Raw genomic sequence first — 16876 nt, 5'->3', positions numbered from 1 at the left:
CCATATATTTGATTGAATTAAACTTTTTATGTACCAAGTCAGATTTGGATGAGTAGAATCCAATTAGGCGCGAATCAGATATCGGGTAGCTTTTTTTTTTTCCTATTATTTTACTAGTTTTGAGTCACATATAATAAGTCAGACTCAAGAAAAACGAGTCAGACTTTTATGAGCCGGATTCCTAGTCACTTGAGTTTGAAAAAAATTATTCGGCTAGCTTGCTCAAAAAACTTTTCACTTGTATCTTATTTAGTCTTTTATGACACTCTTTTTACACCGTTTCTCTACATGTAAACCCTAGGGTTACATTCGTCTTTCTGGAGAAAACTCTTATAAACGCAGTTAGGGTTTGAGGCTTCTTTTATTCTCAGAAAAAAGTGGCGTAGAAGGGTTAGCTCCAGAGGCGGAAGAAGAAGAAGAAAATTAGGGTAAACCTAATTTACAGTCGAAGAAATCAATCATGGTTCGTAATCTCTCTATTTCAATCTCATAATCAAGTTTAAGAATCATTCTTTCAGTTAAGATTTTCATTCTTTTTTTTGTTTGCACTGATGCGCATCCATCATGTTGTTAATTGTTGAGCGTTGAAGTTTAATTTGAGGTGCCGGAAGTATGATTTGCTTGGTGATCAGCTCATTTGTGTAGTTTTAGTTGAGATTTTGATTGTGGATTAGATTTATATTAGGGGTTTGTAAAGTTCTACATTATTACTCTTCTTGATTGTAGATTTTGTCCTGATTTTTCTTAGGACAAATCTTGGTTTTGCGTGGATTTCCAATTTTTGCTAATTTTTTTTTATGGATTTACTATGTTCTGAATGCTGTTATATGTTAAGTTTTGAATCTGAATAGCTAAAGGCTAATAGTCAAGTAGGATGAAAATTACTATGTTTGTATGAATTGAAGAGGCATTGTAACCATGGTGGACACTAGGGGAGTTGGACATGTTTGGCTAGTTATCCCCTATAAGAAAAGCCTACAGCCGCTTTAAAATTCTTGACTGTCTATTTTGGTTGCCGATTCCTCAACTATTGGTTCGGGTTTGTTCGTTTCCTGCAATGGGGTTATGTTCTTCTTTTTGTTTAGCTTTTGTGGGATTACTTGGGAGCTTCATTTCTAGATGGATAATGGAGAAAACATCGCGAAAACCTGTTCTCCTAATAGGGAATTTGGGAACACCCAATCCCATGCGAGAGTCGGTTTTGGTGATGTTTTTTTCATTGTTTGCAAGGAATTGTTGTTGTATAAATGCCTCTCAGAGTAGCCATATGAGTTTTTGGGAGATTTCTTTCTTCCAATTTTCAGTCTCCTATCTGGTTTAGTGATGAGGCATAAATTGATTCAGTCTTTTTCTAGTTCTTAGAAATTGATTTTTCTCAGAGCTTTTTGATTTTAGACTTAACAGAAAATTTTATTGTTTTCAATCTGGTCCTTCAATCAGCTCTGATACATCTAATACTTGCTCCATTTTCTGATTAATATTTTGCTTGGGTTATTAATTAAACGTATGTTCTGATTTGCCTTCGAATAACTGGATGTTGAAAATTAAGACCACATTCGGTTCAGACAAGTGCATAGAATAAATATATGAGGGGATTGTGCTGGAATTTATTTCTTCACCTTCCTTTTGAATCAATCTTAGTGGGAAGGAATGATTTTCCTTATGATTGTTTCTAACATTTAATTTTTACTCTTACAATTGTGATTGATAGTTGTCAAGGTTAGTAGAATGAGTCTGTAATGTAAGTTAGTGAAAGGTGTTTGTGAGTTCTGTGACTCCATACTTGCCCGGATCCAATCTAAAATTCTAAACCCTAAGCGAAATGACGATAAGATTCATTGCTCAATCCACTGAATTCTGTGATGTTACTCTTGAATCTTGACAGGTTCTGATCGCTTTGGGAATTAGATAAACACCCAAGTTGAACCCAAGTCTAGTGACTGCTATCAATTTGGGTGTTAAGTGAATAAATCGATTAAGCAGGGTATCTAAAAACTCATAACTCTGGAAATGCATTCCAATAGAATGTCCCCTGTTATTGTTCGATGTAGTTGCATTTGTAGTATTTCTGTTGATGTTGTGAGTTTTAAGGATGTTTGTATGAATTGCTGAAAATGCAAAGGTTCCTTACACTTGTAGTATCGTACCAAATTTGTTGTATCCTAACTGTTTGATAATTCTCAGGCGAGGGGATTGAAGAAGCATTTGAAGAGGCTTAATGCCCCCAAGCATTGGATGCTCGATAAACTTGGAGGCGCATTTGTAAGTAAATGATCGATATACTTTTTAAGTTTACGTATGGCTGCAAGGATGCAACGCTTACTTGCTATGCGAACTTTTCTGTTGTGCAGGCTCCCAAGCCATCATCAGGTCCACACAAATCTAGGGAATGTCTACCCTTGATTCTTATCCTGCGAAACAGATTGAAGTACGCTCTTACATACCGTGAGGTTATTGCTATTTTGATGCAAAGGCACATTCTTGTTGATGGGAAAGTCCGAACAGACAAGACCTATCCATCTGGATTCATGGGTACGTGTGCATAATGTACTCCTTCACTTGGTCTGTTTCTTCATTTTAGTCTGAATTTTCTTAACATGTTTCCATAGAGAAATGCTATCTATGACCTTAGTCTTAAAAGTATGTGAAACCCTGATATTGCTTCTTTGTCAACCTTAATAGATGTTGTATCGATTCCCAAGACGAATGAGAACTTCCGTCTCCTGTATGACACCAAGGGTCGCTTCCGTCTCCACTCAATCAAGGATGAAGAAGCTAAGGTTAGTCTTTTTACGCTCATTTGTTATGCCATGCTTATCTGTTGAATGTTTCACAGCTCTGGTACTTAGTTTACTAAAGGCTATACCCTCCATGTTGTATATTACCAGTTATTTTAGTCACCATATTTCCCTGCCTATGTTAATAGAAAATTTCCTCTCCATGTAGATTTCCAGTTATTTTAATCATTGTATTGCCCAGCCTCTGTTAAATGAAGCTTATTTTTCTTGATCTCATATGAAACTTATTTTTCTTGATCTCATAAATGAAAAATTCTCCTCTTTGCAGTTCAAGCTCTGCAAGGTTAGAAATGTGCACTTCGGATCTAAAGGTATCCCATACATTAACACCTTCGATGGTCGCACCATCCGTTACCCTGACCCTCTTATCAAGGCTAATGACACTATCAAGCTAGATCTCGAGAGTAATAAGATTGTTGATTTTATCAAGTTTGATATTGGTAATGTCGTCATGGTCACTGGAGGTAGAAACAGAGGCCGTGTTGGTGTTATCAAGAACAGAGAAAAGCATAAGGGAAGTTTCGATACCCTTCACATCCAGGACTCTACAGGCCATGAGTTCGCCACCCGTTTGGCCAATGTGTTCACCATTGGGAAAGGTACCAAGCCATGGGTTTCACTCCCCAAGGGCAAGGGTATCAAGTTGTCTATCATCGAAGAAGCAAGGAAAAGACTTGCAGCACAAGGAGCTGCAACAGCATAAGCTTATTGAAGGTTTCATGAGGATTTTTGGCGGCTTGTTTAGTTAATTGTAGCTTAAGATAAACAATTCCTGTTTTAGTTCATCTCTACTTTGTTGAACAAAATTTTTAAGTTGACTCTGTTTTTGTGTTTCAGACCAAGGAGAATATTTTATTTTGATCTTCTGAGTTAGTATCATCTTACTGTTTCCTTGTGTTGTTATTCTTTTACAGCAGTCAATTCATCATGCATTTTTGCATGGACATCTGTTTCCCACTATTTGTTTTCTGTATCTGTTACCCAAAGCAATCTGTTTACTGATTTGACAGAAGAATTGGGTGATATATTTTGCATATTCATAGAGATAAATAATGGTGAAATAATATTATGGTGATGGTGAGTTTGGAACTTTGGATGTATAATTTTAAAGGTTGGATTTATTGGTCCATGGAATTTGGTGGAATTACGTTTCTTCGGTATGTTTAAGATTTGCCGGGAAACTTGGATTTATGAACCCATAAATTATGACTCTAATACCAAAGACTTTAAAACAAGATAATTCCGAATTTTAAATGAGTTAGCAAACGCACGAAGAAGTTATAATCATGAACTCCGCAAACAAATCCACAATTACATTAAATTTATCGCAATATTTGCATGATTTGGTTTTGCATCTGAGTTTGAGGAATGAAAAATAACCATCTTTTATTGTGCATTGCTCATCTAATTTGCTTGACCTGGAACAGTTCTTAGTTGAAATTGCCTTAGCTAAAAGAAATACAGAAATACAAACACCTCTAGGCTTCCACCATTTGACAGTAAGACCAAAATTGACATCAGATATCATAAGTGAGTAAAAATTTAATAATAACACCGAATTGACGTGGTATTGTTCTGCCAAGTTGAAACAAAACATAAAATCGGAAATTCTGATATTATTGTTTCCATTCAAACCCAGCCAGTAACACCTTCTCATCATCAGCCGGTTGAGTTGCCTGCATTCTTTGAATAAGTTTTCTACTAAATTCACTTCACTGAAGCTTACCCCTCACATAAATAAGATCCGGAGATTGTGGAGAGATGCATCTTCGGGAAGAGTGTGCGAAAGTGTAGCCTCGAGTCGGTGATAATAACAGATCTAGACAGAGGTGATAAAGAAGTAAAAGGCAGTGGTTAACAACCCAAAACTGGATAAATCTTGAATTCGATGTGGACCAAATCTGGAATCCGCATGCAGAAGAAATACATTATTTTTATTTTTCCAGCTTACACCAACATCTCAGAAGTTCGTCTGGGTTATTCCAACTTCAATAATGGAATGCTATTATCTTAAAATGATTTGAGTTATTTGGAAATTTTCGTTACCACCCACCTTATGTATCTGATAGACGCTCATTTAATTTTAATGATTATTTTCTAGTAATCAATTTTCATGACTCATTTAACAAACACGAAACGCTATTGAAGAAGGTCAAGTCAATAACCAAAAAATGGTCAAGTTCAAGAAGACGCAGAAAAAAGGATAGAGATACCTGCTCCCACTTACGGAAATTGTCCCCATCTCAGTTGTGGAAGAAGTAGATAAAAAATTGGAAAGTGATCTTGGGTCTCCAGAATTTGAATTCGGATAATAAGAAAAGTGTGGATACCATATTCAACACAGTAGAGCTTTTGATGGAGGTAAGCTGCAACATGGGGTGCAAAGCATAGAAGCAAGCAACAACAAGTGCAGAAAATCTTTGCACAAATTGTTGAAACACATGAATGCGCTAGTCATAAAGGAGGAGGTGTAGCAAGTGAATGATGATTCTGTTCTTGCAATCACTAATGGGAAATCTATTTCTCCATACGGATGTTAAGGTTACTACCTGACAAGATGGATAATTAGTCAGAAATTCTTTTTCCAAGAAGGTAATTTTGAACGGACATTAACTAATGTCTATTGCCCCTGTAATGATGAAAAAACACTGGATATTTGGGAGGAATTAGATGATATAACAGGATGGGCATCTCTAGCGTGGTGTAAACCGGAGATTTCAAAGCATTAAGGAGGAATTGGAAAAGAAACCTGGCGGCTCAAGATTAGGGAAGAGGTTCAATGAGTTTATTACGAGACACCATGAACTCATTGACCTTCCTGTTGGTGGCGGGCTCTAATATGCAAAAGGACCCTTTATCATGTAGACTAGATGGGGTGCTTATCTCTAATGCACTGGAATTCTGGAAGATAAAATTTCAAATTCAGCTCAAACTATATTGTTGAGGTCACTGTACACACAAACTACCTAAAAAGAAAACTCAACTAACCATTTGGCTTATGGACCCATCATCACTTATTTTCAATTGAAAAAAGAATGAGAATATTTGGTTGAGGAAGAAGGATAAATGGAGAAAAACCAAAGTACCAAGTGATTTCCCGACTTACCCGTAAGAACAAAGGTAAGATTTTACTCCAATACGATTCTAATCTCTCCTTCTCTTTTTAGATTCATAAATGTGCAGGATTACTTGGTTTATATGTATGATTAATGTGGAAATTTCAGATGGAAAGGATTATGGAATGGTGAAACTTTACAACCAAATGGAGTCGTGCAGAGGATATTCAGACATACAAGTGATGTGGGAGATGCTTCAATCATTATGTAGTCCTCCAGTACCCAATACCAAATTTCATTTCCTCAGTACAAGCAAACCTCAATTTCTAGCAAAAGATGTTCATCTAATTTGTCATGGAGTTGGAGATTTTGCTTCAAGCCAACTTAAGCAAAAACCTCAGAGGAGTACTCCACATCTTCAGCATCAGCATAGGACGTTTGACACCATCTCCGGAAAAGCCAAATGTATTCCAATATATGGAACCACTTAGTAGTGTGTATTAATTCATAATTGGTGCACATTGATACATACCACACAGAAAAGTCTACTTAAGATCTACTGAATATTTTGTGGTATTTTTGGATTTAGATGCGGATATTCGTTTACGCCGTTACTTTTGATGTATTGAGTGTAAAACTATTTTCACAAAACAATCTGTATTGATTCTCATTTAATGCACATTAGTACCACAAAAAGAACTATATAATTAAATTGAACAAACCACATAGTTAGAATATTTAACTCATAAACAAACTATTTGATACAATGAAGTATTTACAAATTAGCTTCCTTATGTTCTTTGTTTTAATTTCTTTTAGTATTATACACTACGTAGATGGAAAAAGAACCACACCAAAAGCAGAAGAAGATGATTTAGAAATTGAAAGATAGCTAAAAGTTTTAAACAAAAAGCCAGTTAAAACCATTACGGTAAGTAATTTGTGCTATAGTTCTGGTTCTAGTGTTTAACTTATGATTCTACACTGGTAGATTATGATAAAGATGACTTCGATTTTTGGTTCTTGAATTCATTGTTCATGACAGTTGGTTGTTTCTAATGGTTTTCTTCCTGTATCTCAGACCGAAGTTGGTGACGTGATAGATTGCATTGACATTTATAAGTAACCGGCATTTGATAATCCACTACTCAAGGATCATAAAATCCGGGTAAGATAAAAGTCATTTCGTGCACAAGTTTGTTTATAGAAGTACAAACCCATTTCACATGTAGGGGTAGGCGTATGTCAGTGTATGTGAGACTAGGGAAAGAACATTCAGCTCCTTTTCTTTGAATTCGTCTGCATTTGTGATCATAAGTCACTATAACTCATAGACTTCAACAATAACTTCCTTTATGAGAATTTTTATTTCACTTGATGAAAGTTGAACCAAATTTTTATATATAGGTCCATACTTCCATATTGTTTTACCATAGAAATACAATGTTGATATTCATTATGATAATAAGTGACTTTCCAATATTGTTTACGAAATTTGACATTTACATATATACATAGACGAAACCGAGCTCAATTCCAGGAGAGACAAGAAGTAAAAATGTTTCAGCATCCTCTATCTTTTGTGGGCTTCAAAGGGCACGATGTTCTTCAGGGACATTACCTATTCGCAGAACAACTAGAGAAGAATTGCTTAATGCTAAATATTTTGTAAACAAAGCCGAACAAATCGATGCAAACGGTTATCCTAACATCGGTAACAATGTAAGTTATATATATTTCGTTCTACACATTCTAATGAGCTCATTTCATTTGATTGTATGAATTTATTAATTGAGCTTTGTAGTTTGTCTCTGTAGAAGAAGACATCCCAGGGAAAAAATAGTACAGTACTCCAACATCTCCACCAATATCTCATTTGTTTTTTGCTGATGACCTTCTCCTCTTCATTAAGGATGACTTAGGCAGTTGTAAGAACCTCTTAGATGCCATAAATCTTTTTAGTGACTCTTCAGGGCAAGTAATAAAATTCACCAAGTCAGGTCTTTTCTTTAGCAAGAGAGTCCATGGTAAACACCAAGGAATAATAACTAGGCTCATGAAAATAAAGAAAATCAATATTAGAGATACACACTTAGGAGTTCCTTTATTTGTTGATAGATCAAAACTGAAATCTTTTGATAGCATAATTGAGAAGATGGAACAAAGAGTCAAAACTTGGCTAGCTAAAGTGTTGTCACAGTCCAGCAAGATAAACAAATCAATACTTTCTAGCATGCCTATCTTTACTATGAGGTATTTTGTTTTACCAAAAAAGATTACAAAAAGAATAAATGACATTCAGAGGGATTTTTGGTGGGGGAAGCTTATAACCAAGGAGGTCTGGGGTTTAAAGAATCTAATAAGGTAAACCAAGCTATGATCAGTATGATAGCTTGGAGATTAGTTAGTAAACCAGATGGCTTATGGGAAATTTTTTTAAAGGGAAAATACTTTAAGGAGACAGGGGATTTATATTCCAAAAAGAAGTCATCGGCTTCTTGGATTTGGAAGTGCATCCTACAAGGAATATAACATATTAAGAAATACAGTTTCTGGGAAGTAGGATATGGAATGTCTATAAACCTTTGGGATGACAAATGGATACCATCTAGGGACCAACCTCTGGCTAATTCAATTACTAGATTTTGCAATATATCACTTGTGTCTGATTTGATCAATCATGACACAAGAAGTGGAATGAATCATTGTTACACTCTTTTTTCGACAATTCTTTAGTTTCTGAAATTTTGAACATCAAGCTCTACACCAACAATACTGGAAACTTGAAAAAAGATAAACTGAGATGGATGCTCACCAGAAATGGTGAATTCTCTGTCAAATCCTTATATACTAAATTTCTCAATCCTATCCGTTCAGTTTCTACCGAGCCTAAAAGATTTTGGCAGGGACTTTGGCGTATGGATACCTAACAAATAATAAAGCTTTTCACTTGGAAGTGTTTGCAAAACACTCTTCCAACAAGAGAGAAATTAGGCTCAGTTCTTGATGTGGAAACTCAGTGTTTTTTCTGTAAACAGGCAATCAAATCAACTTACCATCTGTTCTTTGATTATTCCTATGCTCAAGCAGTTTGGAATCTACCACCTATGGCATCACAGTGAGTAAACTCTATCTCTAATAATAATTCTTTCTTAGATAAGTACAATGAATGGTTGACATGTGACATAAACTCCATATCTATGGCTCTAGATGCAACTAAATGTTGGTTCATATGGAAAGAAAGATGCTTGTGTGTGTTTAAAAAACAAGAAAGAACACCTGAACAACTTGTTGTAGACATCACAAGGCATTATGCATATTGGCATCCACAAACTATTAACATTGTCACAACACAACCTAGAATTAAGACAGTGATGCTTAAGCAATGGAACTTTCCTGCAAAAGATACTCTAAAATTAAACTGTGATGCCTCTTGGGTTTCAAAATTCACTGATGCAGGTTTTGGTTGTGTGCTTCGTAATTGGTTAGGAACATGCAAAGGAGCAGCAATGGGAGTCTTCAGAGCATCAACAACAGAAGAAGCAGAATCTCTAGCTCTTCTGTATACTACCAGATGGGCTAATCAGAACAATCTACACAATCTGGTCATAGAAGGAGACAATCAAATCATTATCAACTATCTGCAGGGGAAATCAGTTTCAGTTCAATGGCAGAGTATACCTATTCTGGAAGATGTTAAATCAGAATCATCTGAATTAGTTTTTTTTTGGGCTTTAAACATGTCGACAGGCGAGCCAACAAGGTTGCAGACTTAATAGCAAAGAAAGGGAGAAGGGAACACTTGACGGCATGTTGGTTTAATTATGTACCTACTTTTTTATTTTCTTCAATCGCTTATGACTCTGTCAAAACACAACAACTATGTAACAATCAAAACTCTCTTGTAATCGTTATAGAAACTGTTAATTCTGAAGATTCAGTCACTAGCAGAACAACTTCTACACAGTTGATTCCAAATAGATCTGAATCAAGGAATCAACTTTCTGCTTGGCAATATATCTTACTTTAAAAAAAAAAGCTTGGAAAGTATGTTTTGTCCCAAGAAAGTATAATAAATTGTTGATAAACTTGCAAAATTCAGCAATAAGTTTAGAATTTCTAGAGTTTGGTTAGATTATCCTTGTAGTAATGTTGAGGTCCAATTATTGTCGGACAAACTTTTTATTCATGGTCAATAAATCATCTCTTTGGCATAAAAAAAAAATGCTCTCAACTCATTCTATGGCTGTCTTAGTTACTAATTATTTTCCAATCCAATATATCCACGTAAGTTTATGCTGTACCGAAATGACAACAATAACCTTATTATTGTTCTTGAAATTGTGAGGCAATGGGAGATCAACCAACACTATAAAGGGGCAATATTTGTACATTGTGCAAGTTAAAAGCTTCACCTTCCTTAACGTCGATTAGGAGTTGTTGTCTCGTGATTTCAAAACCATTTGGTTTTGTTATGTGGACGAATGAAAGGGCATGTTGATTAAGAGAGGGAGTGTATATGTAAGTGAACTAGCTAGTGAAGTGAAGCAAGTGAGAGTATATCAAGATAGAAGAAATGGTCATTGGGAGGTTGAAGAGTTGGCTTTGGTTCAAGAACACCGGCATGTTCATTCGTTCAAAGCGTTTCGCCTTTCCTATAACTTCTCGCCTTACCCGCAAGAAAAAAGGTAAGATTGTACTCCAATACAATTCTAATCTCTCTATCTCTATTTAGATTGATAAACGTGAAAGGTTACTTGGTTTATGTATCTATGATTAATGTGAAGTGGAAAGGATTATGGATTGGCGAAACTGTACAACGAAACGGAGTCGTGCAGAGGATATCCAGACATACAAGTTATGTGGGAGATGGTTCAATCTTCTAGTCCTTCAGTACCCAAAACCAAATTCAATTTCATTAGTACCAACAAAACTACAATTTCTACCAAAAGATTCTCATCTAATTTGTCATGGAGTTGGAGATTTTGCTTCAGGCCAACTTAAGCATAAATGGTTTCTCTGCTAAGTGCTGCCATGTAGTCTGTATTACATTTGTATGGTTTATACTTCAACATTTCGCTATACTAGTGTCTGAGACACGGGCTGAGTAATCCCTTTGTTTTCCAACTTTAACGTCTTGCTTTTCTGTCGTAATAATAAAAATTGGCAGCCTTCACATTCTTGTTTCCATGATCATTTACGTGTCTATAGGTTTCTAAGATTATCTGGCAAAATGTTGTTTGGTATTTTTGGATTTAGATGCGTTTATTCGTTTAGGCCGTTACTTTTTATGTACGAGTGTAAGACCATTTTCCCAAAATAATCTGTATTGATTCTCATTTAATGCACATTCATGCCACAAAAAAAACTATATAATTAAATAGAACGAACCACATAATTAGAAAAACATACCAAAAGCAGAAGAAGATGATTTGGAAATTGAGAGACAGCTAAGAGTTTTAAACAAAAAACCAGTTAAAACAATTATATTAAGTAATCTATGCTCTAATTCGTATTCAGGGGTTTAACTTATGATTTTACACTGGTAGATATTATGATAAAGATGGCTTCGAGTAGTTTTCTTGAATTCATTGTTCATGTCAGTTGTTTCTTTCTAATGTATTTTTTTTTCCTGTATCTCAGACTGAGGCTGGTGACATAATAAATTGCATAGACATTTATAAGCAACCGGCATTTGATAATCCATTGTTCAAGGATCATAAAATTCGGGTAAGATAAAAATCATTTCGTGTACAGATAGTTTATATCAGCTCTTTTTCATTGAATTCGTGTTGATCATAAGTCACTATAACTCACAGACTTCAAGAGTAACTTCCTTTATAAGAATTTTTGCTTCACATGATGAAAGTGGAACCAAATTTTTATATATATAGGTCCATTATTCCATATTGTTTTACCAGACAAATACAATTTTAAATTGATTATGATGAAAATAAGTGATATCCCGATAAATTTGACATTTAAATATACATAGATGAATCCAAGCTCAATTCCAGGAGACAAAAAAAGTAAAAATGTTTCAACATCCTCTATCTTTGGTGGGCTTCAAAGGGCACGTTGTCCTTCGGGGACAGTACCTATTCGCAGAACAACTAGAGAAGACTTGATTAACGCTAAATATTTGGCAAAAAAATCCGAACCAATCGATGCAAACGGTTATCCTAACATCGGTAACAATGTAAGTTATATATTTTTTTCTATGCATTCTAATGATAAGCTCATTTCATTTGATTGTATAGATTGATTAGTTGTGTGTTGTAGTTTGTCTCTGTAGTAGAAGACATCCGAGGGAAAAAGTATTTCGGAGCCGCGGCTTCTATGTCTATACATAACCTTACAATAGGTCCTGACCAGTACAGTACTCAGATTTGGATTGTGAATTCAACTCGAGAGGTTTTAGATAGTATTCAATTCGGAATAATGGTATGCGTTTGTTTCTTCATTTCTCTTTTTACTATATCAGATTTGATCATCTCTTTTTAACAAAGAAGTCTCACTTTATTGGGTTATGCCATAAAATTTTCAGAAATGTCCTTCCGTAGTCGCAGCTGGTGATAGTCAAACTCGACTATTTGGTTACTGGGGTTCTGTAAGTTTTGTTTTTAGTAATTTTTTGCTTATTCAGCATAGAATACCGCTTGTTGAAATATATAACTTTTATTTGGTGTATGCATTTTTCAAGCTAATCACGTGCTTGAAATTATAATATAAATTCTAAACTTATCGGCACATTACCGATTTTTCTTTATTGTTAATTTTACAGAAGGTTGGAGACCAAACTACTGGTTGTTATAATACTTTGTGCCAAGGCTTCATTCAATTCAGTCGGGACATATTTTTAGAACATCGGTTTACGCAGTCGTCAGTATATGGGCAAAGAATATACGATGTGTATCTTAAGGTATACCAGGTAAGGCCGTATCTAAGATATTTTTCTTCGCGAGTGTTTCAAAATAATAATCTTGTTTCATTTGTAACGGAGGTAGTAATTTTTGAAACGGAGGTAGTAATTTTTTATTCTTCTTCATATATACCAAAAGATACGCAAATACTAACTTAAGACTTAAACTGAAATCCAGATTAATGAAATCTTGATCTCTAAATGCATAAGGTTTACTGAAAAAGTTTATACGTTGATAGGTTCAAGAAGTTGGTGACTGGTGGTTAAGCGTGGGACCGAATGCCGAGACAACTGAAGATGTAGGATACTGGCCGAGTGAAATTCTTCCAAATTTAAGATAGACTGCAAAAGCTGTACGATTTGGTGGAAATGCAGGATCATTAGCTCAAGCATCAAGTCTGCCGATGGGAAATGGATATTTACCTCAACTTCTAGACTATAAGAAGACAGCTTTCATGAGGGGAATGAAGTATATAAACGAGATGGGAAACCTCGCTAACCTAGACCCACGCTCAGTGCGAACCGTAAATGGTGCACTACCGCGATGCTATGATATCAAGTTTGCTGGTCTGTTATGGGGTTCGGGGAATACTATGGCGTATGGTGGACCTGGTGGTATCTGTAACTAGTAAAATGAGAATGTGATGATAAGTTGATGGAAATGACCGGAATAATAATATTAATTTTGAGATTGTAATAACTTTGTTGCCTTGAAAATGGCAGCTAAAATCATTCTATTGCTCTGTGCAAATTTCATATGCTAGTTCTTTTAGGGATGGCCATTTGCCCCATCCAAATCCATCCCCGTGGGTATTCGTCTTTATTGGGTAGGATTTTACCCGTACAAACGGGGTTGGGATTGGATATGGGTAATATTCGAAATTAGTGAAGCGGGGATGGGATTCTAGGTCCCCGCCCCATACCCGCCCCGTACGTTCCCATTTTAGGATTTTATATTTTTATTAGTTATTTATATTATATTTAAACTAAGATATTATATTATATTATAAAAGAAAAGGTAAAAGTATAAGATATCATTAATTATTTATATTATATTTAAACTAAAAGATTATATTATATTATATTATAAAAGAAAAGGTAAAAGTATAAAATATCATTAATTATTTATATTATATTCAAACTAAAAAATTATATTTATTATTATAAAAGAAAAGGTAAAAGTATAAAATATCATTAATTGTTATGGGTAACCCGTAAAAAACCCGCCCCGTACGGGTATTTCTCATACCTGCCACGTCCCAGATCAAGCGGGTAATGGAGAGGCTGTGGGTTTTTTTTTGAACGGGGCAGTGACTGGGATACAAGATCCCGCCCCATACCCGCCCCATGACTATCCCTAAGTTCTTTATTCAATAATGAACCGAGAAGGTCACCTTGTTGAACACCCTGCCCCGAAGACAAGACATACTAAGACAGACTCATTAGTATGTCTAATTAAATTACATTAAATCATCAAAATAAATTACACAAAATCATCGCATTTAATGAATAATCCCTAAAATAAAATTACATTAGATCATCGCATTCAATGTGTAGGAGTGGAATATCGCACATATCAATAAGTATGTGAAGTAAGGATTATCTGATTAAGCGAGGATGATCGCACATGGCAAGATTAAAGTGACGTACTGGATGATGTCAGCAAAATCACGAATAAAGTATGATGTTCTATGAGAGGTATAGTTTGTGCGAGAGTGAGTGATTGTAAATGAGCGAATGTATCGCACAGTGATTCCGAAAATAGTGGATCTCTTAGCTGTTATCCACTATGGGGAATCATTATATAAAGGAAAGAAGTCATCACGAGAAGGGGAGAGATCTTTTAGTGAGTGTTAGACAAGAAACTAGGAGAGAGAAAGTTTATTTGGAGAGCAAGAAAAGTCATTGTAAGATCATTGTAAAATCCATATATCCAATTATAATATTTGAAAGTTAATAAAAGATTCATTAGGATTACTTGAATTGTGGTATAGTTATATTGGGGTGTGGTTGTAGGTTTTCCTGCAACTACATTTTTGGCGCCAGAAACAGCTTTGGGTGATAAATTCTGGTAGTAAATTCATAGAATCTTGGAAAAAGTAAGATCTGGAAAATGAAGATGGCAAGACTTGGATCTACTATTGAACAGGGAACATCAGCCAGAAGGAGTAATAGAATTGCTGAAAGAAGAAGAATTACAAATCTTGACCAACAAGAAGATAGAATAGAAGAAAAAACAAGGAAACGAAGATCCAGTTGGTTCTCAGCGCGAACAAGAACATAAAAATGATATTGATTATGATAGAGTAAGTGTTCATACTTCGCAAACAAGTTCGACTAAAGAGAAAATACAAAGAACTGGAGATACGGGAAGAATTGAGGGGAATGAGAATATGACAATTGCAAAGCTTAGACAAAGATTGATTACAGAACGACGAAGAGAAGGTGAAGAGCGTGCGAATTTGATACGTCAGAATGATGAATTAAGGGAAGATAATCTTAGATTGCAAGAACAGAGATCCATAAGTGCTACAAGATCCAGGTCGAGATCAAGCAAGAGTTCATCAAGGAAAAATAGATCTAATCAAGAAGATCCTAGGCGAAGACAACGCATGGAAACTATTGAAGAAGATATGCAAATAGATGATAATCCACAGGTCCAACAAAGGAGAAGTGGTATAGTCCAAGATTTGGGAACTAATCGATATGAGCATCCGCGTGAACTTCTACGTCGCATATGTAATGATTTTGAAAGAGAAGAAGAGGATTGGAGGCAAGCGCAAATGATACTACATGGAAGAGAAATGTTAAGAGAAGAGAATGAGCGTGAAAGGGAAGTTACACGTGCAAGGAATGAAAGAGACAGACAAAGAAGAAGGGAAGAAATTGAAGAGAGAGAACTACAAGAAGCATTACGCCAAAATAATCATGATAATCGAGTAAGGTGGCGCGAACATCATCGCATGAATGATATAGAACAAGGAAGGGTTGCACCGCAAGAAAGAGAAATGTCCCAGAAATCGACATGATCCCACGGGTGAAGAGGAACGACATGATAGAACACAGATCGAAATGCACACTGACAGGCGTAGGAGAAGGAGAGAAGAAGATGAAGAATATGAGGTACAAGAGGCAATACGTCAGAATAATCATGAGAATAGACTGAGGCAAGCAAGATTAAAAAGACCTATGCGCGAAGATATAGACCAAAGCTTCAGTGAAGAAATTCTTAAAGAAATGGAGGAATTAAGAGAAATGATGACTGCAAAAAGAAATGGTGGAAGAAGACAATTAGAAGAAGCAATGGAGGAAGCTGGGAAAACTCCCTTTACAAAGCAGATTCAAAGGGAAGTGATACACCGTCTAAATGCTCCCCGGATACGATGTGGTCGGGCCACATCAAACAAGTATGTGGCCCCTCTTATTTTCTTGACACGTATTAGAAAATTAGTTTTAAAGTAAAAAGTATCCTAATTTTTCTCATATAAAACACATAAAACTACTTTTAACTATTTATCCCTAAAAACTTGCCCCCTCTAAATCTCCCTAAAAAGCAAAAAACTGATGGTTTCTAATACGTGTCAAGAAAATAACAGGGGTCACATACTTGTTTGATGTGGCCCGACCACATCGTAGTCGCTCCGGTCTAAATGCAGTTTACCAGCATTCACTAGCATATTTGATGGAAGCACCTGTGCGATACAACATGCGAAATCTTATACACGATCTTTATTGCAGTGGGAGAACAATGATGCAGTAATGTGTAAATATTTCGACGCGAGCCTGGCAGGAGAAGCTCTGAAATGGTTTGAAGGATTACCAATACAATCCATTGGATCATTCCGTCACTTACAGAACGTCTTTTTAGGACAATATATCAGTAATAATATGTCAAGACCAGGGATTGAGACGACATTTGGACTTCGCAGAAGAACAAATGAGAGTTTGCGTCATTTGACAATACGATGGAGAACCATGTGTAGTGATATGGGAAGACGAGTAGATGAGCGACACCTTATTCTTGCATTTATTAATGCTATTTTCGCTACACATTTATTATATACACAAATCTTTAGGATAAAGGACATAATAACAATGTC

The 16876-nt window shown here is 35.6% G+C and overlaps 2 protein-coding genes, 1 non-coding gene and 1 pseudogene across 3 annotated transcripts; all 4 read left to right on the top strand.

Annotated features, from left to right (window-relative positions):
- The first annotated feature begins 347 nt into the window (after positions 1 to 347).
- On the top strand, positions 348 to 3701 carry LOC113340639 (40S ribosomal protein S4-3-like). Its single transcript, XM_026585764.1, has 5 exons — positions 348 to 463; positions 2185 to 2262; positions 2352 to 2532; positions 2683 to 2780; positions 3067 to 3701. Exons 1-5 carry the CDS (start codon positions 461 to 463, stop codon positions 3499 to 3501), a joined length of 795 nt encoding a protein of 264 aa, XP_026441549.1. The 5' UTR covers positions 348 to 460; the 3' UTR covers positions 3502 to 3701.
- On the top strand, positions 1516 to 1681 carry LOC113340711 (annotated as a pseudogene).
- On the top strand, positions 1818 to 1896 carry LOC113340709. Its single transcript, XR_003355624.1, has one exon. It is a non-coding gene; the product is annotated as a small nucleolar RNA snoR14 (small nucleolar RNA).
- A 5353-nt stretch (positions 3702 to 9054) lies between the features above and the next one.
- LOC113340556 lies at positions 9055 to 9630 on the top strand. The gene has a single exon (XM_026585687.1). The coding sequence runs from the start codon at positions 9055 to 9057 to the stop codon at positions 9628 to 9630; it is 576 nt and encodes a 191-aa protein (XP_026441472.1).
- Positions 9631 to 16876: the final 7246 nt, after the last annotated feature.

This window comes from Papaver somniferum, unplaced genomic scaffold, assembly GCF_003573695.1.
Source record: "Papaver somniferum cultivar HN1 unplaced genomic scaffold, ASM357369v1 unplaced-scaffold_22, whole genome shotgun sequence".
Classification (NCBI taxonomy): domain Eukaryota; kingdom Viridiplantae; phylum Streptophyta; class Magnoliopsida; order Ranunculales; family Papaveraceae; genus Papaver; species Papaver somniferum.
This window is presented reverse-complemented; position numbering and strand designations above follow the sequence as displayed.

What these genes read in the sequence shown, in the direction of transcription:
- LOC113340639 (XM_026585764.1), top strand. An exon ending in CTATCCATCTGGATTCATGG is followed by an intron (nt 2,533 to 2,682) that starts GTACGTGTGCAT and finishes CAACCTTAATAG; the next exon opens with ATGTTGTATCGATTCCCAAG. An exon ending in TCAAGGATGAAGAAGCTAAG is followed by an intron (nt 2,781 to 3,066) that starts GTTAGTCTTTTT and finishes TCCTCTTTGCAG; the next exon opens with TTCAAGCTCTGCAAGGTTAG.
- LOC113340556 (XM_026585687.1), top strand. Translation starts at nt 9,055, where the DNA reads ATGGCTCTAGATGCAACTAAATGTTGGTTCATATGGAAAGAAAGATGC.